This window comes from Talpa occidentalis, unplaced genomic scaffold, assembly GCF_014898055.3.
Source record: "Talpa occidentalis isolate TD23 unplaced genomic scaffold, MPIMG_talOcc4v2.1 talOcc4.9, whole genome shotgun sequence".
NCBI lineage: Eukaryota > Metazoa > Chordata > Mammalia > Eulipotyphla > Talpidae > Talpa > Talpa occidentalis.
In genome coordinates this window covers 57,059,939-57,083,781 of record NW_023605305.1, presented here as the reverse complement: position 1 = coordinate 57,083,781, position 23,843 = coordinate 57,059,939, and the positions used below count along the sequence as shown (strand labels likewise).

Here is a 23,843-nt window from a genome sequence, read left to right as displayed (position 1 = left end):
CGCTGCACCACCGGGGAGGCCCAGTCCTTGGAAAATTTAACAAATCCTTCCAGGATTGCTGTGAAATCTTTGAGAAATGACCTACTTATGATTGTGCAGCAGACTTGAAAGTATATCTTTTGCTGCCATATACTATTTTCTTGGGAAACCATGCAGAAGTGGTGTGGTGACATTGCATCTTAAGGTTGTGTGAACATGTTCCCCTACAACATATGCAGTGTGAACTAACAACATCTCAATAGATAGATGGATGGATAGATAGGTAAAGACATAATTAGAGCAAGGAAGTTATCACATGTTTAGTTTGATATATTTTTACATGCTGAACCAGTGACTCAATTTCTCATCATGTCTTACTGTTAATTTGTACAGTGACATGGACAATTATTGATTTTTTTCAAAATACTTCTGTATTTGCAAAATAGAGATAATCCCTTTCTATGTATGATATAAAGTTCACAGGGGATCAGCTGAGATTATGAATGAGAAAGTTTTGAAAAGGAGATAATTGCTTTATAAAGATAAGATTTGAAAGATTAATATCATAATGTTTTATAAGCATCAATGCTAGTTAAATTACTGTTATGCAATACTGTTTTCTAAAATTTTCTAGTGAAACCACTGCCTCCATCCAGAGTGAGAGCAGAAATTACTGTAAATACTGGACTACTGAAAATATCTTGGGAAAAGCCAATCTTTCCGGAGAATGATCTTCAGTTCCAGATTCGCTATGGCTTAAGTGGAAAAGAAGTACAATGGAAGGTAACTTTACCTAGAAATCTCTCTAGCTTGCCTCACTAAATGTTATTTCCCATGTTTAAGAATTTATTGCATAAGATTTATTTTGTTGGCATAAAAGTCCATCCTCCTGAGAAAACCTAAATAAGGGACCAGGAAAAAGAATAACTATAATAAAGAAAAAATCAAAATCAACAAGCAACTATAAAACAGAGACACACTACGGGGTGTGGGCCGGGAGAGGAGGGATTGGGGTCAAAATAAGGGGGGGTGCAATTGTGTGAGGAATATAACCAAGATGAAAATGTGTACATTGTGCAAAAATGAAAAATGATGTAAGAAAAAAAAATATATATAAAAGTACATCCTCCTGTACTCTGTACCTATTTTTATCAAATAAATTGATCTAAGTCTAACCCTTTTAAGGAATTAAATTTCCTGCTCTCCATCATTTTGCAAAGTATGTTTTACAGAGCGTTGGTCCACAAAATGTTCCTTAGGGAAAGATCACTTGGCTAAATAAATTTAGGAAACTCTGTATCGCTCTTTGTCCCTAGAACATAGTCATGGTTTTGGAGAGGTCCTCCATTAAAGAAACATCTGTGGCTGTATTTCAGCCTATGTTTCTCAAACTCATTTTACTAAGAAACCGTTTTTCCCTTAACATCTAATAATCACATACTTTAGTGTTTGTATATTCAATGAAACGTTTTGCAAGAAGCCACTTTCATCAAACAAAACTAAAACCCATTGTGGCAAGTGTGCATATGATGGCTTACCATGTCAGTTTTCTGGTGGCAGCCTGCAAAGACCTGAAAATACCGGGAGCCCTAATATCATCATTTGATTACAGTGAGGGTTTGAGCTGAAATGAATGTAACTGTTTACCTGTTTACTGAAGAGACTGAATATCAGAAATTCTCTACAGCAGGCCCTATTTAACCAGTAGGTTAAAGTTCTCAAAAGTCTTTGTGGACAGAAGATTATTTGTGAGTGGAGCAGAGATTATTAGTAGGGTAAGAGTAATTGGAAAGTGAGGTTACAGTGATCAGTTCAAAATCTTGTCATAAGCAAGGAAATATTAGGTGACTAAAATAATCTTTAACTTGACGGAGCTCACAATCTAAAGCTTAATCTGAGTATTTTAAAAACAAATACACAAAGTCAGTGCTCTTTTAACTTTGGGATGGGATAATAGGTACTCCAGGGTTCTTATTTACTCACTTGTTATGATCAGTCTAATGCTTTGGCTTATTTTACAGATGCATGAGGTGTATGATGAAAACTCAAAATCCGCCAGTGTCCCGGTGCCAGACCTTTGCGCCATCTATGTTGTTCAGATGCGCTGTAAGAGGCTAGATGACCTGGGGTATTGGAGCAACTGGAGTGCTCCAGTCCACACCGTTGTCACGGATATAAAAGGTCTGCAGAGCTTTTGTACATGTGTCTTAGAAATGCATGAGTGTGTCTTTTGAGGATGACTGAAAAACAATCCTCCCAAGAACACAAGTACAATTTGGGCTCCTTGTTGTTATACAGTTCCTGCCAGAGGACCTCAGTTTTGGAGAATCATTAATGAAGATACCACTGAAAAAGAGAGAAATGTCACTTTACTTTGGAAGGTATTCCTGCTTTTTTGTTCTTCGTAATTTTTAGTTTTATACTTTTAAAAGATTTACTTTATTGTTCATAATCCTGCCATGTTTAGGCTCTGTAACTTCATATTTCATTCAGTTTTGAGATGTTATTGCAGGTAACTAAGATACATAGTGGAGGGAACATTGGCATGGAATCAGGAGACTTTAATTCTGTTCTTAATTTAACATATAATAGTTATTTCTACACTATTTTGGCAAAGTCACTGAGATTCTTTTTTTTTAATTATCGGTTATAACATATACATATATTAAATTTAGACATATAGGATTACACCCTTCAGGTATATTACTTAGACTCTTTAACCTCATTTTCCTCATCTGAATAAATGTAGGACTGGACTAGATAATACCTAGTGTTCCTTCGTGTCCAAAAATTATATTTGCATTTATTATTTTTAAAAAGATTTATTTATTTATGCATTCAAGAACTGGGGTACAGGCCAGCACTGTGGGAGGTGAGAGGATTCACCAGAGACAGAGCGGGGAACAGTACAGGCAGATAGACTGAAGTATACTACTGAGGGGAGCAGCAGGTGAATCAGGAGAGGTCTGCTGCACCATGTGGGTAGCTGCCTGGCTGGGGATTGAACTTGTGCTGCAGAGGCTGAGGACATCTTCACAGCACTGTGCTCAAACCCTTGCGCCACCAGGGAGGCCCTCTATTTATATTTATTCCTAAAAATAGTAAATGTGTCCATCCTCACATGTATCAGGTTACCAAGCCATAGAGATTATTTTGTGTATGTGATGGCATATAAGTAAGATGTTTTCATCATCAGAGGATATCCATCCTAGCAATCATCAGAGCATTCCCTCTACCATTGAACTGATTTCTATCCCAAGTGAATTAATAACTTGATCATATTTTGGCAAACATTATTTCATTAGGAATCATAAATTAAAACAAGATTTTAGAATGGTTAAAATTTAAAAAACTGACAAAAGTTGCTTATGATGGAACAAAGCAACAGGAACTTCTGTTCTTTGCTGATGGGAATGCAAAATGGTACAGTCACCTTTTAAGACCATTTAATCATTTCTTATAAAGCTAAACATATTCTTACCATATGACCCAGCACTGCCCTATTTATTTACCCAACTTGTGTCCACATAAAAATTTGCACATGTGTAAAATAAGTCAGGCAGAGGAAGACATATATGTGGAATCTAAAAAACGCCAAAAACTGAACTAATAAATAACAAAGAATAGATTGGTGGTTGCCAGAGGCAGGGGGATGGGGTGAGCAAAAGTAACAAATTTCCAGTTATAGGATAAATAATTCCTGAGATGTAATGTACATTATGGTGGTAATAATTAACAATATGTATTGTGTTTTTTGAAAGTTTCTAGGATAGTAAATCTTAAAAGTTCTTACAAGAGAAAAAAATTTGTAAGTATGTGTGGTGATGTGTATTAACTTATTGTGGTGATCACTTCACAATATATACATATATCAAATATGTATATATTTGATGTTAAATATATACAACTAATACAATGTTATATGTCAATTATATCTCAAGAAAAAATTGCATATGAATATTCACAGCAGTTTTATTCATAATCATCAAAAACTGGAAGCAATCAAGATATCCTTCTATAGGTGAGTGGATAAACTATTGCAATTCCATTCAATGGATATTATACAGTGATAAAGTCACAAAATGACATAGATGAATCTTAAATGGTTGCTGCCAAGTGTTAGAAATCTGTCTGAAAAAGCCACATTATGATTCCACTTATATGATATTAGAGAGAAGGCATAATTTTAGATATTTTAAAACCATCAGTATTTTGGCTGATGGGGAAAGTTTTGAAAAGGTGAAAGAAACACAAGGGGTTTTTTATAGTGGTGAAACGAATCTCCAGTATTATTCTGGTGAGTTCATAGCACTATGTACGTGCCAAAACTCATAAAACTTTAGAGCACAAAGAACACAGTTATAATAAATATCTAAGAGGTTGGAGGATCCCAGGATGGAATCCAGACTTCAACAAGAGAATCTAATTACACTTCAAGTGTTTGAAACAATCTCACAAAGAAGGGGGAGAAAAAGATGCAGGTCTAAGTAACTTCATAAATGAGTAGATTCTTTCAACTAAGGGCAAAAGAAATTGTGCTTAAGTACTATGTTCTGGTTGATAAAGTTATTTCTCATGGGGTATTCATTAATTATTCTTATTCCATTATTATTTACAAGCTGAACTTCAACAATTATGTAAACAAATGTTGGTGGATAAGACTTACTGTTGGACCAGTTACAGACAAGCAAGGAGACCAGATTAACCCATTGGTGATGGGTTAGAGTTGGAGACATCAGTGTGAACTCTCGTGTAGCTTAATATGTATACTGATGGATTCATTTAGAAATATTTCTAGATGTGTGTGTGTGTGCATGTGTGTGTATTTAGATAGATAGATAGATAGATAAATAGATAGATATGAGTTGAAAAATAGGTGAAGAAATAGTGAGGAACATACCAATTTGTTCCTAATACCATTCTCCGATAGAAGGAACTAAGGCTCCTTGTGAAAATGACCAGTATAGGGCCAGGGCAAGAAATATCCAAGATGGCCTAGAGCAACTTGCAGTACCAGAAAGGAAGTTTATTATTTTTGTTTGATGGTTACAAAAGTAACTATTTGTGTAAGATAACTGACATAGATTTTCAAAAACAAAATGCAGAATTTGCATGATTTCCCAGACATTTCTTTCTTGCAGTTTCTGCCAAAATCTTACCCCTGATCTACCCAGATTGTTTCCAGCCCTGCAGGGATACATGTCTACATGTTTGTGTTTATTTTTCTCTCTTATTTTTAGCTTAGAGGAATCTCAATGACAAAACATGGAAAAGCACTGTTCTAAACTACTGTATAAATTCAAACTTTCTGTGGGTTGACAGTACTTAATCTTAATTGCAATAGGTGAAGGTGATAGGGGAATTAGGATATAATGTTATACACCATAGAATGGAAGAATAGAATTGAACTCTATATGTATTTTATATTGTAATTGTCAATAATCTTGGTTTTTTTTAGCTTTAGAGCAGAAATTTTGGGCTGCCATATACTCGGTCCTGATAGCTCTGTTACTTGAAGGATTGAAGGATGAGCTATCAGGGGAAGAGGATATGAATAATAGATACTGGGATTAATATAAGTGGTGATTAATATCTTTTCAGCCCTTTTTGGTTGCTTTTTAAAACTAAAGGGTTAGTCCTTGTTGCTTTCCAGAGGAGAAAACTACTCCTTGCCTCAATTCTTTAGAGTGAAACTTTTTGTTAGGAAAGTATCCTAATTGTATCCATATATTTTTACCTTCTAATGATTTATTCTCTGAGTCTTAAAAAAAACAAAGTGGGAAAGTAAATTTCCTGTACTCCATACCTAACAGATACCTTCATTGGGCCTGTTGTCAGAGGCACATCCTATCCTATTCCACCTCCCCAAATTGCATCCTTGAAATAGGCAGTGCTTGCCCTGATCTGACCCCAGGCTTCCTGTGAGAAATGTATATTAAGAGTTCCTTAAGCTGGGATTGTATAAAAAGCATGCTGATACACTAATCAACTGTTATGTGTCCCGCAGCCTCTGATGAAAAATGATTCATTGTGCAGTGTGAGAAGCTACGTGGTCAAACATCATACTTCCCACAATAGAACTTGGTCGGAAGATGTGGGTAATCACACTACATTTACTTTCCTGTGGACAGAGCAAGCCCATACTGTTACAGTTCTGGCCATCAATTCAATTGGCACTTCTCTTGCAAACTCTAATTTAACATTCTCATGGCTTGTGGGCAAAGGTAAGAAAAGGTATTGGGTAGTAAATCACTGTTAATATTTGATCTTTGCAAACTCCTCCCATTTGTAAATGAACTTTCAAGAAGCCTATATGTCTCTGAATCTCAAATCTCTTTTATCTTTTCTTTATCTGAAAAATAACAAAACAGATTGTGCCCTGGTTATGTAATATGGCCCTTGAGTTTTCATGTAATAGAATATTATTGAAATAGTATAATAGTATATGGTAATATTCTAGTAATGTAACACACATATGTAATTGTATGACACATATGAATGCAAGTAATTGATCAGACTTCAAAATTACCTTACACTTCATTTAATATGAGAGTGATGTACCCTCTTTCATTAATTTTGATATTTTTGATTAATCAGCAAATTAAGAAATATTTTCAATAGGCATTTCTTATCTGGATAATATATTTAAAATATAAATTTTAAATGGAAAATTCAAATTTCATATACCTCTACTAATCTATGAAGGCCTTTCCATGAAATCTTTGCTTATTACATCAATTATATATGCCCTGGCCTTCCTTTAAATCAGAGTGGTTTCTGCCTTTTAAAAAGTAATTTATATCGGGCCTCCCCGGTGGCTCAGCGGTTGAGCGCTGGGTTGCAAAGCTGCCCACAGCCTCTGCAGCTATGGTTTGATCCCCGGCTGCTGGGCGAGGGTCCCACATGGCACGCAGACCTCTCCTGCTGCCTGCTGCTCCCCTCAGCTGTGTGCTTCATCAGTCTGCCTGTTCTGTTCTCCGCTTTGGCTCTGGTGAATTCTCTCACCCTCCCATGCTTCTGACTGTACCCAGTGCTTGTATAAATAAATAAATAAATAAATCTTTAAAAAAAAAAAGGTAATTTATATCTTGCCTTATATTAATAATACTTTTGAACTTACATTGTAAGCTTCTTGCAAGTCCCTTCTTGCAGAATCTAGCACAATGTTTTACACTTTAAAAATTTTCAACAAATGTGCTCTAGAAATATTTATTGAATATTGCACTGTGAGAAATGGTGAGAATTCCAATGTGAGATAAACTATAATGGTCTCAGTATTCAGAGCCAAAAGGTGAGACTGATGTTACTAAAGTAACCATACAATTGAATGACTATTACAAACTGAGATACATGTTCCCAGGAAAGGCATATAATTTCCTAAAAGAAAAGGAGAGAGGAACCTGATCTGGAATGGAGGGCAGTGAGGCTATCTTAGGTAGCAGTAGAGGAATTAAACTTCCCCAGAAGTGGAGTGAAGAGCCCTGGCTCCCAAGACAACAGTCTGACCAAGAGTCATTATGGCACAGGAAAAGAGATGAAGGAGTCCATCCTCCAGCAGCCGGAGAGAAGAGTTTGGAGGGAATTAGGTGGATAATTGAGTTGTACAATATTCCAGTGGAAGATATCATTGATCATCCAAATCCTGTGGTGGAATTTTAGGTAGAATCTTGTTTCTCGACACACTGTATTCCGACATGTTTCTCCTTGTTTGACGAACTACAAAAGTAACTGTCGTTATATTTATTTGTGTAAATGTCTTCCTTCTCTTCCTGCTCCCTTTTTCAGTAAGTTAGATATTCCTCAAGGATATTAGGAGATTTTTGTGAATTTTATATTTAAATATATTTTTCCTTCTTTTCCCCTCAGTAAATACTGTGCAGTCACTCAGTGCATATCCTTTAAACAGCAGTTGTGTGATTCTTTCCTGGATGCTATCACCCAGTGATTACAATCTGATGTATTTTATTATTGAGTGGAAAGTTCTTAATGAAGACACTGAAATTAAATGGCTTAGAATCCCTTCATCTGCTAAGAAGTGTTATATTCATGGTATGTTTATTGTACTTTAATAAATTTCTTTTATGTATTAATATAGGACAGATTATTAATTCAAATAATATAATGAGTTAATGAGAACTTCAAAAATATAGATTCTGCCAACTTAATCCATGTAATTCTATCACCTTATCACAGACATTTATTTCATTTGACCCTTTGACATTTAAATAATTTGTACTGTTGTAATCATTATTTTTTCTTTTTTTTAAATTAAGGTAAAGTTTGTTTACATCACTGTGGTTTTTTAGGAGTTATAAGTTCAAACCTCAACAAATCAATATTTTCACACCATACCCACCACCAAAGTAACCATAGTAATCCTCCACCATGCTCCATTGGGCTTCCTCTCTCCCCTGCTCCTACCCTATCAGCATTTTATTCCAAAATCTACTTAATTTATTCATTTATTTGGGAATGTTTATGTTGTTTCCAACTATTATAACTTTTATGGTGGCTTTTGCTATCTACTGCCAAATTGTTTTCCTAAATTGTGTACCAACATATAAACCACTAGCCAGGAGAGGACGTGCCAGCCTGAAGGTTTGAGGATGTAGGACCTGGTAACATAGGTCAACATAGACTCCCCCATACAGACCAGTTGCCTCAGGAGGTGATTACAGTGCAAAGTAAAAGAGTACAAAAGCATTCCCAAGTCAGAGTGAAGTTCAAGTAGGGAAATGAGGGATCACCCTGACCTTACTATACAATATCATCCCAAAGACTCATCATTTTATTTCTTCCAAAAACCTAGACTTTAGCAATCAGAGTAAATAGAAGCAAACTAGTGATAGAGAACAAAATTTGGTTCATCACCAGGTGGTTAATCCCTGTTTTTCTTTAAATCATGTGGTATAGAATTTAGGCTCCAGGGCCTCCCTGGTGGCGCAAAGGGTTAAGTCAGCACTATGAAGCTATTGGAGCCACTGCAGCACGAGTTCAATCCCCAGCCAGGGAGCTGACCCACATGGTGCAGCAGACCTCTCCTGTCTTGCCCGCTGCTCCCCTCAGCAGTGTATTTCAGTAGATCTGCCTTTTTCTGCTCCCTCCTCTGTCTCTGGTGAATCCTCTCATCTCTCTGTGCCTCTGGCCTGCAACACAGCTCTTGTATGCATAAATAAATAAATCTTAAAAAAAAAAAAGAATTTAGGCTCCAGAGAGATTTATCTCCTTTGGAATAATACTTATATATTAAAAGCACTTGTGAACCTCCCTGGTGGCCTAAGTCTCAGCACTATCATGCTATCACCTCTACACCTGATTTTAATCCCCCGCCAGGGAGCTGACCCACATGGTGCAGCAGACCTCTCCTGTCTCGCTCGCTGCTCTCCTCAGCAGTGTATTTCAGTAGATCTGCCTGTTCTGCTCCCCACTATATCTCTGGTGAATCCTCTTACTACCCCCACACCTCTGGCCTACACCCCAGTTCTTCTATGCAAAAATAAATAAAATCTTAAAAAATATATTAATAGCACTTCTCTAAATGATAGATCACTGATGGGTTCATTTTGAGCTTTGTCATGGAGGTGGTTGCCTCCTTTGATCTGGATCCCTGGATATTGCAAGATTTTTGCTCCTGCCTCCCTGCCCCCAATCTTCATTATATAGGATTTTACAAGACTTTATGTACTCTGTCAGCTGCCTTGGTTGAGGGAATAAAGTATACATAAGTTAAATCCTATGTAAAGGGAGTATTGCTGACTTGGGATATGGATGGGGAGGTCAAGCATGCTGTCCTGGACAGGGAAGTAAAACAACTCATCCACCCTCAACTTGAAGAAGTTGGCTGTCACTAGAACATGCCTTCAGAAAAGTTCCACTTTCTATCTGTAGTTAAAATCTGCAAGTTATTTGGAAATTATTGTCAATTCTAGTAGAACTAGGAGTGGTTATGTTGTTTTAGAAATTCCCTTAATCATCAATTTCAATCCATAAGTAGCAACTAATTTCTGTTTGGAAATATGAGAGTCACTTAAAAATTTTTACAAAGAATTCACTTGTTAATATTAATTCAGTGGGAATGACCTTTAATTTATTTTTCTTTTTAGATCATTTTATTCCAATTGAAAGTTATCAGTTCAGTCTTTACCCAATATTTATGGAAGGAGTGGGGAAACCGAAGATAATTAGTAGTTTTACCCAAGGTAAAATTTTTACTTTTAGTTTTGTCTTGTGCAGATATATGGTTTCCTTCTTAGCAGTAATGTTGGCAACTGGTCATTCTCTTTCTGATGGAATCATGAAAGAGTTCAGAGTCTTATGTGGCTGTGTCATGGGGATCTCCAGGAAGGGGTTGTGATTCCAAGCTGATAGCAAGAAGAATCATCAGGCATGGTGTTGAAATTTCATATTGTTAAGTAAAATTTTCACATTCAAGTTGCTATGTAATAACATACATCATTATAAAGATTAATTGGAAAATTGTAATTTTCTGTGAAATTCTTGTAAATGCATCTATCCCTAAACAATACATTTGGTAGCACATATTTATGAATCATTAAATTGTAATTTAACTTTTCTGATTTTTTTTCTCTAAAAATAAAAAATGAGGAGATAGATACAAATTGTCATAAGCTTACTAGAATTCTTAATTTCTGATTCATACGCAGTGTATCAACATTCTGATTTTGCTATGATACTTCAAAATGGCTTGAAATCCATACACTCCAGTAATATAATTTTGAGACAGAAACATTTTACCTGGTTCTTTAATTAAAATTATTATTTTAAAAAATCATTCATACCTTATTTACAAAATTTTAGTTTAATGCTGTTCTAAACTCAAGATTTTGAGTAGGGAATATAAGCCTCTGCTCTTGCGAAGCTTAACCTCTAGTGTTCTAATGGGAATGACAGACGATTAACAAGTATGTATAGTATGATGTCAGGTAGAAAGGGCCATGAAGCAAAATAAAAGTAAGATGAGGGGACAAAGTTAAAATTAATCAGAAATAGGTATTTAGTTAGAATGATCAGAAAAAGGTATTTTTTTCTCTGGAAATATTTGAGTAAGACCTTGCAAGTAAATGGTGGAAGAACAAGTCTGCAAAAGACAGCAAGTGCAGAGACCCTGAAAAGTGAGATCTCTGGTGGTTTAAGACACAGAAAGGAGGTTAGAGCTACTAGGTGAACCTGATCAAGATGGGCATGTGTTGCAGTTTGGCTTGTCTGGAAGCAGATGCTGAAACAGTCGTAACAATATTAATCGTTTGACTTACATAACCTAAAAATGCATAGATGAAGAGAACTGGCAAACAAGTAATTTTGAAAACATGTTTTACTAAATTATAAGCATAATTTTGAACAAAACAATTGTTTTTATTAATGTGATCATAACTATAATTTTACTTCCCCTTTTAAATTTTTATATTTTAAAGTTATTATGATTTATGATGAAGTCAGAAAAAGTCTATTATAATTTTTGTTATAGAAAGTTATTATCTTAAGCTTCTGAGTTGTAAAAATGGCTTTTCTTTTTCAGATGGTATTGAAAAACATCAGAATCATGTGGGTTTATATGTAATTTTGCCAATAATTATTTCCTCTTCAGTCTTACTGTTTGGAACGTTGTTAATATCACATCGAAGGTATTGTACTTGATGTTAAGAATCTTCAGCATATTTAAACTTTGATTTAAAATCCAGGCCAGAAACATTAAAGTATTCTGAATATTTTTATTTATAGTCTGTATACCAATAAGGAGACATAAAAAGAAAAGCTTCCTTTGAAGGAAGCCACGTTTTGTTTTGCTAATACAACATAAACCTCATAGAAGATATTGTTTTTTTAAATGTATTATATGTAAGGAAATAAACTTATTAGGAAATGCTTGGCAGTATGTTCTTGGAGGTGAAACAATGACTTTCAGAGCTGTGTATTTTGGATTGAGGACTTTAAGTGGTGAAGGGCAGTCTGTGCATTAAAGATCAGTAAGCCCTTTACTTTTTAAAAATTGGCAATTTGTGGCTACAGTCTTTCTTGCAATGACCATGAATATCTTGGATGACAAATGGGGACCACATGACCCTCTCCAGAGGGGTCCAGACCAGTGACTTTATTTCACACATGCCAAATCGCTACAGAGACTTTTGTCTTCTAGCACATATAAAAGGGAGAGGAGATTTTAGAATCAGATTTTTATCTTTCACTCAAGTAAGCAAGTGAGGCCTTAACAAGTAGAATTGCTTCTGAAACTCAGTTATTGGCCATTTTTAATATTTTGTTTTCTCAGAAAAATCTATGCACTGTGCCTGGCAAATTTTTTTTTCAATAAATATTGGATATTTTTATTACTGTAGTGATTGTTACTTTGGTCTAGACAGAACATTGGTGGAAATCTTCATGGGATAGCATGTGAAAATGAATCTGACCCTATTGAAGCATAGCTAGTCTGCTGGATTAATTTCTACTTTATACATCAGTAACTGTTAGCATTTTCAATATGGATGTTTTCTCTAATTCTAATGTGTTGTTTATCCTTTGTAGGATGAAAAAACTGTTTTGGGAAGATGTTCCAAACCCCAAGAATTGTTCCTGGGCACAAGGAATTAATTTTCAGAAGGTCCATTTTTCATTTTTTTTCCCACCAAGCATATGACTGATTTTGGATACTATGTGTCTTCTAGAGTTTTAAACATTTTTAAGGTTTAAAATTTCTTATTTAATCTATTTATTTTAATGTGATTCTATTTAGTCTATAATATATTTTCAAGAAGAGCAGGATGCAGGGATCTAAAATGAGGAGGAAACAAAATTCAGTAGATAGTTCATCATATGAGAGTTAACAATGGACATATTGCTTCTGTGTTAGATATTGATATATAATGAGATAAATGTCAGAATAATGAGTCAAATCTGAGGAGAATCAATATTTGGATACATTTTTTTGGTACAAATTGATTGTCCTTAGACAAAAACCTAGAATCATTTTTAATTATTAACTTAAATTATTAATCCCAATAATTATTTCCACAATCATTTAAATAAATGAAAAAAACTATACAAATAATCCTATCCTCAAACATTACAATCTGAAAAATATAGTTATCATACCAAAACTTTATTTTATGCAGATAGTCCATTCTTTATGAAATAAGCTAAAGTACTTCATGAAAAAATTAGTCATTAATAGTAAAATAATTTGTACTTACATCTGCAATAGGCTTTCTCAAAAAGCTCTGCAGTTTAATGAATGTTTTACTAATTCTTATAATTTCCCTCAAATAAGGCTGAGTTTCCACTCCTAAAATTGGGGAAAAAAAACTTAGTTTTCGTGTCAAACTATCTACAAAATATTTTTAATAATAATCATACAGAAGTTTTAATGCAATCTAATAATTACATTTTAATCATTGGTCACTGAGGATAGTCTTGGTTTCCTTTAGCTACAAAATAAAGTCCCTTTCAGCTAGTACTCAATGACTTCTCTCTATACTCTATTATCAGCCTACATATCCAATTTTTTCTGTCCATGGGTCTTGATCATCTTTTTCTATTCCCTTCCACCTCTCCAGGCCCTTCTGTCAATGAAGACCTTCTGTCTAAGGCTCTTCTTTTCTAAGACTTCTTTCAGCAAATGTGGTTCAAAAGCATTACTCTCCCTCTTAGTTCCCAGAGCATTTAATTTATTGCGAAGCATACCCCAAGTTCAAGGGCTGTGTTTTGTTCATGTGGATATTTGTTGAACACCCCCTGTTCATATGGCATACAAAGTATTGAAGTAGGATTCATGGAAGCATTGCTGGTAATCGTAAAAACAATGTCCATTTATTTATGTTCAAATCACTGAGATACAATCTCATACATGCATTAATATTTACTTTATTTTCAATGACTTTTTCTGTAAAATGAGGTTGATAGAACGTCATAGGGTTATTTTGGGAGATCAAAGAAAATAGTACTTGCAATTGAGTAAGGTCTCATTAAATATCAGTTATCACTACTTTACATATTTCACATTATTCTTATGCTTTCACCTACCCTCTAAATACTTGTCTCCATTTTATAGAAGAGAAAATTGAAGCTTGTAGTGGTTAGGAAACTTGTGTTAGAGCCAAGTTTAGCTTGCCAATTTGTTTAACTTCGAAGACTGTTTTATTAATAACTGTTCTCTATGACAGTGACGTTCAGTTACTTTTTAACTATGACTCATATTAAGCAATATATTTTATGTTGCAACCTAGTATATGCATAGATGTAGTTATGCAAAATGAAAGAAACAATGCTGAAAACCCTTTTATTCTTGCAATTACCTTTGTTTTCAAAATTCTATTTCATTTTTTAAAAATAAAGATTGCAGCCCACTAAATTAATCCTACATACTAATTGGCCTATGATTTGCAGTCAGAAAAACACTGCTTTATGGCTTATTTATGAATGAACACATATGTAGTATTGTGGACATAAAAATTGCAGTCTTTCAGCAGAAGAGATTATCCTCAAACTAGGCAGCAGTGTAGTTTTACATATGATCATAGTCTTTGTAGAAATTTCTTTGAGTTTAGCCCCAATGCCTCCTCATTTCTCAGTTAACCTTTGCTCACTATAAGCCATGGAGTCCCTTAACAGCAGATGATTTTTTTTCAGTAGTAAAATATTTATTTCTCTTTTCTCCTTTCCATTCTCCTCCATTCTGAATTCATATGGTGACATTGCAGTTACAGTGCCATTTCAGCAATATAGTATTGTCATTCATTCAGTGAATGTACTAATCTGTAAATCTAGGTTGCTGCTAGACTTTGGGAAAACAATTTTTTTTTAAAGATTTATTTATGCACACAAGAACTGGGGTACAGGCCAGAGGTGTGGGGGGTGAGAGGATTCACTAGAGACAGAGTAGGGAACAAAACAGGCAGATGTACTGAAATACACTGCTGAGGGGAGCAGCAGGTGAGTCAGGAGAGATCTGCTGCTCCATGTGGGTAGCTAGCTGGCCGGGGATCGAACTCATGCCTCAGTGGCTGCCAGTAGCTTCATAGGTTGCGCCTTAACCCCTTGTGCCACCAGGGAGCCCCGGGAAAACAAAATTTTGAGAAATATTGCTTACGATATAGGAAATGAGGTGGTGAGGTCATAGTGACTGGGTTTAATACATATAGAAAGAAGTTGTCTTCTTTCCATCTCCAGAATATTTATTTAAGGCCTCCCCTGGTGGTGCAGCGGTTGCATGCTGGGCTGCGAAGCTGCCCGCAGCCTGTACAGCGCTGGTTCAATCTCCGGCTGAATCTCTGGCTGCTGGCGAGGGTCCCACATGGCACGCAGACCTCTCCTGCCATGCCCGCTCCTCCCCTCAGCAGTGTATTTCTTCGTCAGTCTGCCTGTTCTGTTTCCCGCTCTGGCTCTGGTGAATCCTCTCACCCTCCCACGCTTCTGACTGTACCCAGTGCTTGTATAAATAAATAAGTAAATCTTTAAAAAATATACATTTTAATAATATTCATTATTTAAATAATATACATTAAATAAATAAATATACTTTAAATAATATACATTATTTGACATACACTATATATTACATATTATGGTAGTATAAATATTTAATTTATCTTAGCAATGTTGCAGATAATAATTGTAAGCTGCATGTTGTGAATGAGGGGAATTCGATGCTAAGAGTTCAGTGTGGATGGGAAGGGTGAGCAGGTAAAGATGTGAAAGCAACATTTGAGGTAAAGTCTGGAAGATGAATAGTCACTAACTAGATTTTGTGGTGGAGGGCTAAAGACCAGGCCAGGCCACTTACAGATGCAAAGCCATGTGATGAAAGGACCTTAGCACTTTCACAGACTGGAAATAGGGAGTGTAGACAGTAAAGAGTAAGGAGATATTTTTCTTAAATTTGAGGACTTTTTTTTTTTTAGTATAAGAGGCTTTTTTTGGTGAAGAATATAAATATACATCCAAATAAAATTTTAAGGGCTTCATTGTGATGTATATATTAATGCAGGGAAAGCCCATCTTACTGCCTCTTTAATTGAAGTTAAAGCGTTCTCTCTTCATTAGGTTAAGCTCTGATATCTCCCCCCATGTACCACTATGACAATGACTTTTAATTACCTGGACAGTGAATCAGTCAGGCCTACTTCAACAAAAAGCAGTCTGAATCTGCACCAAATAATTTTTCCCTTTTCTAGAAAATGCCTGGTACACAGGAACAAGGCAGTGGATGTAGGTTGAATCAATGAGTGTTTGTAGACTACCCCACTGCCTCATATATGCTCTGTGAAGATGAGCATAATGCCACAGCAGATCATCTGGCAAGTAGGATGAACTATCACATTTCCTGAGGTTCTGGTAAATTAAAGAAGAGTACAGAATTTTTAATATACCTACAGTAGGCCTGAATATCTTTAATTGTGAGGCTGATTTTTTTAAATTGAGGTAACATTGTTTTCCTATACTGTGTATGACTCAGAGGTATCTATATTTTATCTCTGCATATATTTGACTTTATAATCTCATAAGATGTTCTTATGTATAACTGGCTCTCATAATGCTTAGCTTATTAATAGGGCTTGATAGGTCAACAAGTAACACATTTAGGGATAAATCATTTTGGGAATAACATGAATATATGAAGAGTGAAGAAGAATATATGTCATAGATTTTACTAAGATAACTTTCTAAAAGTTCAATTACATCCTGATTTCTGCTTTAATCTTCAGAGTAAGGAACATTTGCTTTTTTAGAGAAAAATAATACAGTATAATTCATGTTTTATTACTTAAGAACACAAGGCAAATTTGTTATTTCCTCTGTTTTCATATTTGTTATTTAATTAATTCATAGACCTAATAATAACCTTATATTTTTTGCTGACATAAGAGGCACAAAGTGGTTCAATAGTTTGTTTCATAAATCATAAAACTTGGTTCAAGTTTTTCATATATGGACAGGATTTTATGACTCAACTGATACCCTCCCTTCAATTCTATATTAACAATATATTCTTCACATTCTTATTGCCCCTGAATTGTACACTGAAAAATAGTTGAAATGGTAAGTTTAATGTAGTAGAAAAGCTGACTGAGAGACTGGAGCATGTAAGCAAGGTTGATGCCCTGAGTGACAGGCAGGGTTCCCACCAGATGAGGAAAGATGTGCTCAGTGAGATCTATGCCCAAGCTGCTCGGTTTCTCCCAGTTCTTTAGTTGCTGTTGAGACAAACCCTCAATCTGGATGTGAAGAGTAATTGTTACAGGAAGGCTCTTCCTTGTGCAGCAAAGTAGAAGAGCCTTGTTCCATATGCAGTTTTCAATTTCTGCCTCAGGTCTCATATTAACTGGCTTTGTCTTCAGTTGGCCCAATTTCTGGTGAATTTCTGTTCTGTTGCTCCCTTTTTTGCTCATCTTCCTTGGCCTGTACTCAGTCATTTCTCATCTTTTAGAAATGATTTCAAATTATTCATTCTCTATTAACCTTCTTGGATTATCTTTTCGTTGTGGGTCTGTGTTTGATTTATTCATGTACTTTTATTTCACCAGTATCTACAGAAACAAGAGTCAGATATAAATGCTGAGTCTGTATCTTGAACCAGAATTCTCCTCTTCTCTCTAGCATTTTTTTTCTTTTCTTTTTAAAGATTTATTTTATTTATACAATAGCTGGGGTATAGGCCAGAGGTGCGGGAGTGTAAGAGGATTCACCAGAGACAGAGCGGGGAGCAGAACAGGCAGAGGGGCCGAAAGCACTGCTGAGGGGAGCAGCTGGCAAGACAGGAGAGGTCTGCCGCACCATGTGGGCATCTCCCTGGCTAGCTGGGAATCGAACCTGTGCTACAGAGGCTGCGGACAGCTTCACAGCTCTGTGCTCAACCCGCTGCGCCTCCGGGGAGGCCCTCTCTAGCATTTCTCTGGATATTTTTAAGAACTAGAATTAAACAAAAGTTTAATCATGCTTTATTATAGTGAGCTAATAGTTGCTTTTTATCCTTAATAACATTTCACGGTGTTTCTCAGTTTATTTTTTGCCATTTTCTTTGGTGTTTTTGTCTTATCTATCATTTTTTCCCTCTGAATCCAAATAACTTGTGTGTGTTTTTTTTTTTTTTTTTTTTGTTTTTGTTTTTTTGGCTGAAACTTGTTCCTTTGTCAAAATTTATGTCAATTTTTACAAGAATACTTTTTTAGGAATATGGAAACAAACCAAATGGATTTTTCCTTGGGATTTAAACACCATCCTAAATAACTCAGCGGCCTTAGACCCCCAAAGAAGAAACTCAAGTACCCAAGGACTCTCAGAACACTGTCCTAACAGATCTGAGGCACAAGACTCTTAAATTGATAGAATGATTTTGCAGAGGTGTGGAAGAGCTGGTGCAGTTTCAAGTTAGAAGTATTTAGAAGTAACCCTCTTCCCTGTGCTTATTTATTGGGTCTAGATGTGTATATTTCACTTGTTTAAAAGATGATTTTGGTTTTATTTTCTTGTTTTTCTTAATGTTTGTAGAGAGGTTTGCAAAATCTCCTCTATGTTTTCAGGAACTTAAGGAGAGGATGAATTAATCAAACTCAACTTTACCACAGGAAGTAGAAAAGCGAAGCAAAAAAACAAGTTCTATCTCTTGCGTTTGGGCTATCTTTTCATCTTCTATGGTGTTATAGAAAGATTGTTGGACTGGTGAAAAGAACTAAGTCAGTGTCCTCATTTTTCTCCGTCATTTCACTGTGTAATTGACTCATATCTTATTCCAATGGGTGTCAGTTGTTTTTTGTTGTTTTTTTTTTTTTTTTTTTTGTGGGACCCTCGCAGGCGGCGGGGGAAGGAACGAGCACTGCAGAAGGAGCCAGAGGCTGCAGGCAGCCTCGCAGCCCAACGCTCAACCGCTGCGCCACCAGGGGAGGCCCGGGTGTCAGTTGTTTTGTCTACAAAAAGGAAGAGACAGAGACAGGAGAGACAGATTTTTTAGATCATTTTTCTCCATTGAAAAATCATAATTATGATTTTGTGATTCTGATCTTCACTATTTCAGCTCTTTTAATTTTTACATTTTGTTTTCACTGCTCTATTATTTCACTCTTTACAAACTGTTGCTGTTGTTCTCCCAATCCCTTTTTTATTTTTCCACCTCTTTGTTCTTTTCTTCTTCGTTTTCCTTATTTTGCTTCTCTATAGTTTCTCCTTTTCTGCGATAATGCAGAGTATCCCTAGATACAATATTGAGAAAGCTGGAAGAGGATACTTTAATTAAAAAATTTTGCCTTTTAAAAAAGAAGTATTACTCTAATGTAGGACAAAGATTTATAGTCCAGAATCCTTGTCTGACAAAAAATATTTTTAAGATCTTATCTTTTGCTTTCTGAGTGATTTGTTTTCATTTTGCTTTCTTATTTTGTTTTATTTTATCTGAACAGAGAACGGACATTCTTTGAAGTCTAATCATGATCACTGCAGATGAACCCAATATACCAACTTCCCAACATTCTATAGAGTATTAGAAGATTTTTACATTTTGAAGAAGGGGAGAAAAATCTAAAAAATTTTGGTTGAACTATTGAGAACTAAAGTATGGTGGGTTATGTTGATTTAAAACTTCAAATTGATGGGTAAATTTGGGGTCCAGATAGAGGTCTGAGTCCAGTTCATTTTGGATTATGATTACTTTTCAGTTCATCTAAATTTAAAAATTTAAATTTAGATATCTGGTTTTCTATTTATCATTTGTCTGGACATAAAACATTAAAAACTCATGATTTCTCCTGCTACCACGTATCTATGCAATATCATCAAATAGATCATAAACAGTGCTGTCACTAGGTGAAAACTGCAACTACTGACACAGTTTTGCAAGTTCAATCACTAATCACTGAATGCAGTAAAAGTATTGTTTATATTTTAATTTCCAAAGTTTTCCATTTTATATTCTTTTGGAGATAACTCGCCACATAAACTGACCCACTTGTGTGTTCTTTTTAATGTCCTGTAGTTTTTATGTGTGTCTAAATTTGGTCAGTCTGGGAATTTCAATTCTCAGTAGCCTTAAAAATGGCTTAAGTGCTAACTTCCATTTCCGTTCAAAGAAAGCCAGAAGTTGCGGTTTGTGCTGGTCATAAGCCCGTGGCAGTTACATTTCATATCAGGATGACCCAACATATTCAGGTCAGATTGACCAGATCAGAAAGACACATCAATCTCCAATCCTGCTTTCTTGTGAAATTCTTGCCTAAATCTAATTTTATTTATACTGAACCACCCAAAGCTTCTGGCAGAAAGGGAAGTTGGACAGTGACGCAAAAAAGGGAGACTTTGCAGTTTTATAAACAGTTCCTGGGGAGGCCTACAATTTTTCTTCCTGAAAACAGACAACTTGCTTTTTTTATGAATTTAGCACATTAAGCATGCTATTCTCACTTTCAAACTAAACCAAAGCCTTTGTTTGATGCTCTCAAATCATGTTCAGAATTAGGCTATATATGGATCACTTATATTTATATTTCATTCATAATTTTATTAGAATCTTAAAAAATAACACAAAATCAGAAAGAACATTCCAGTAACATTAACAGATGTTACTGGAATGTGAAATCCAAGTGTAAAATATTGAAAGGATTTTCTTTAATTCATAACAGCTGAATGCCTAGTTAATAAGAGCCAAGATTTTGCTAAAACCTTGAAAAATTAGGTGCTTATAATGATTGAAAATGATTTTTTAAAAACATACTTTTAATAAAGATTTATGACCCCTTGAAAAAGTACATTTCAATAGTATGTGGGTGTTTATTTTTATTAGTGAAATCTGCCACCTGAATGTATTTGAGAACATGTAAAATTGTAGGTATCAGTAATTATTCACCAATTATGAAGTGTTTGAGGGCATGCATTGTGTCAAACACATCATTTAAAGAAAATATTTGAGGCTGACTGCATGCTATGAGCTGTTTGTGTGTATTTTTTGTTTTCATAGTTATTCCTTAATTTGATGATCTTAATACCTAGGTTCATTTAAATTTTAAGAAATGTGAAACACAGTGGCCTTTAGAGTAAATAAAATGAGCAAGCAAATATTTGAAAGATCATAAATCTAATTCATAGATTTCTTTCAGAAAGAAAATAGGCACAGGAACCAGTTTTCTCTTCATATATTATATTCATAGATAAAAGGTTGTGTTAACATGGTAATTTGTCATTATGCAGTATTTTAATATCTACATCTCTATTACATTAGTATTATAGTGTTTGTTATATTCTTTTATGATTATAATCACCAATATATTTCACATAAGAGTTAAAAATGATGCCAAGTTAATTGTGTTTTTATTTGGAATATACTTACTATTTTGAATATTAGTTGATTATATCATTTCAGCAATAAATTTGAATTCACTAATTAGTTTAAAAGTTGAAAAATTCAAAAGGTCAATTATTTGTATGATAAAAATTGAACATATTACTCTATCACTTCATTTAGTTGTGATTTTTCAATGTGATGTATGCACAGTATTCTTTATTTTACATTTATTTTCTCAGTATTTTTACATTGTATGAGTTGAGCTTTTTGCACACAAATTATTGATTTGTGGCTGTTTGCAGGATTTTTTTGTTGTGATGTAACCACCATTCTTATAAAGAAAAATGATATGCATTTGTTTGTGTCTTTGTCTTCATTCCACATCTCATACTATGTATTTTATTTGAAGTTATTTATAAGGAATAGTAATTTTAAAGTCTGTCTTACTTTCACCTTCATTGTTTTCAACAAATAAGTAGTGCTTAGTTCTCATTTTCACATAGTCTTAAACATTCTTAATATGATATAAAGCAATTATGTTCTTAACAGTCATAACAAATATTTTACCTTCATATCATATCTTATATCATGGAATAGTTTTTTTTTTTTTAATATTTATTTATTTATTTATACAAGCACTGGGTATAGTCAGAAGCGCAGGAGGGTGAGAGAATTCACCAGAGCCAGAGCAGGGAGCAGAACAGGCAGACTGATGAAATACACTGCTGAGGGGAGCAGCGGGTGCAGCAGGAGAGGTCTGCGTGCCATGTGGGAACCTTGCCTGGTGGCCAGGGATGGAACTGGTGCTGAAGAGGCTGCGGGCAGCTTCACAACCCAGCGTTCAACCGCTGCACCACTGGGGAGGCCCAGAATAGTTATTTTTAACTATCTTTGGACAATATTTTGTTCATTTGATTTTACTTCAATTAACTTTATTTGGGGTTTAAAATTTTTGTTTGTGCAACTCTAATTTATATAAAATATTATATAGGAATACGCATTAGATAGGAATATGTCAAAAGGTAACACTTTCCGAGCTGAGTACTTTCAGATGCTATCAAATTTATTTCTTACCACAGTGCCATGAAGTAAATATTAAACACTTTATAAGAAATTGAAAGGCAACAAAGTGAATATACTTGTCCATAGTCACAAAAATGGGACTCAAACCTAAGTCTGTCACATCCACTTTTAAACACTTATCTTAGACTCCCATATGAATTTTGGTATATTTCTGTCCAAAACCAATTAATTTGTGGTCAAAATATGTCCTTTATTAACCTTTCACACTTCCATTTCAGCAAGCATGTCATAGGAAAGCAAAAGAAAAAAAATACAATCTAGCATTAATATGTCTTTTCTTTTAGCCAGAAACATTTGAGCATCTTTTTATCAAGCATACAGAATCAGTGACATTTGGTCCTCTTCTTTTGGAGCCTGAAGCCATTTCAGAAGATATCAGTGTTGATACGTCATGGAAATGTCAAGATGAGATGGTGCCAGCACCTAAGGTCTCTCTACTTTTGACAACCCCGAATCTTGAAAAGGGTTCTAGTGAACAGCATACCAGTGCTAACTTTTCTGAGGCTGAGAGCACTGAAATAACCTGCGAGGGTGAAAGCAGGAGACAATTTGTTAAATATGCCGCCCTGGTCAGCAACTCTAAATCGAGTAAAACTAATGAAAAGCAAGGGCTTATAAATAGTTCAGTCAGCAGGTGCTTCTCTAGCAAAAATTCTCTGTCAAAGGATTCTTTCTCTAATAGTTCACGGGAAATAGAAGCCCAGGCACTTTTTATACCATCAGATCAGCATCCCAATATAATTTCCCCACCCCTTACATTCTCAGAAGGACTGGATGAATTTTTGAAATTTGAGGGAGATTTCTCTGAAGAAAATAATGATGAAAAGTCTGTCTCTTATTTAGGCGTCACTTCAATCAAAAAAAGAGAGCGTGGTATGTTTTTGACCAATGAGTCAAGAGTATTAGGCCCATTACCAGACCATTGCTTATTCAATGACGTCAGGGTCCTCCCGGACAGTTGCTCACACGTTGTAGAAAGTAACGTCAACTTAGGAACTTCTGGTCAGAAGACACAGAAGACTTTTGTGTCTTATGTGCCTCAATTTCAGACTTGTTCCACTGAGACTCAGAAGATAACGGAGAACAATATATGTGACCTAACTGTTTAAATTCATTCAGGAAATAGCTCAGATTTATGTTATGATGAATCAGATGAAGTGTATTGTTTTCCACTATAGGTATGGCTAGGAAAGAGAAAAGAACATGGTCAAATTCAATAATTATTGTCTGAACACTAATAATATCTTTTGTCCTTGCTGAGCAATATAAACAAAGAAAAATGTGAGGAAGATTTTACCAGCCTAGCCGCGTAGACTGACTCTTCTTATGATTCAACTAACATGTTACATGAGAAAATCTCCGATGGTTCAGCTAGAAATAAGTCCAATAAGTATCATCTTTTGTGAACATTAGGCATGTATAGAAAAAGTTCATCTTCTGAATTAGAACTACATCCAAAAGAAGACTTCAGACTAATGCTTGTGTAATGTAATTGTTGTTGCAA

At 35.0% G+C, this 23,843-nt stretch overlaps 1 protein-coding gene across 3 annotated transcripts in view; it reads left to right on the top strand.

The window, feature by feature from the left end:
* LEPR (leptin receptor) overlaps positions 1–23,463 on the top strand; it is a 68,748-nt gene extending 45,285 nt beyond the window's left edge. For 2 of the 3 annotated variants that reach the window (XM_037501012.2, XM_037501013.2), the window contains 9 exons: positions 614–762; positions 2,001–2,160; positions 2,278–2,360; positions 5,987–6,203; positions 7,846–8,028; positions 10,083–10,178; positions 11,516–11,621; positions 12,520–12,595; positions 19,383–21,629. In XM_037501012.2, the coding sequence (XP_037356909.1) occupies positions 614–762; positions 2,001–2,160; positions 2,278–2,360; positions 5,987–6,203; positions 7,846–8,028; positions 10,083–10,178; positions 11,516–11,621; positions 12,520–12,595; positions 19,383–19,400 (1,088 nt within the window). In that variant the 3' untranslated portion in view covers positions 19,401–21,629. Of the gene's footprint in view, positions 1–613; positions 763–2,000; positions 2,161–2,277; positions 2,361–5,986; positions 6,204–7,845; positions 8,029–10,082; positions 10,179–11,515; positions 11,622–12,519; positions 12,596–19,382; positions 21,630–22,623 lie in introns of those variants that run through there. The other variant, XM_037501014.1, reaches the window with a different exon arrangement.
* The last annotated feature ends 380 nt before the right edge of the window (positions 23,464–23,843 follow it).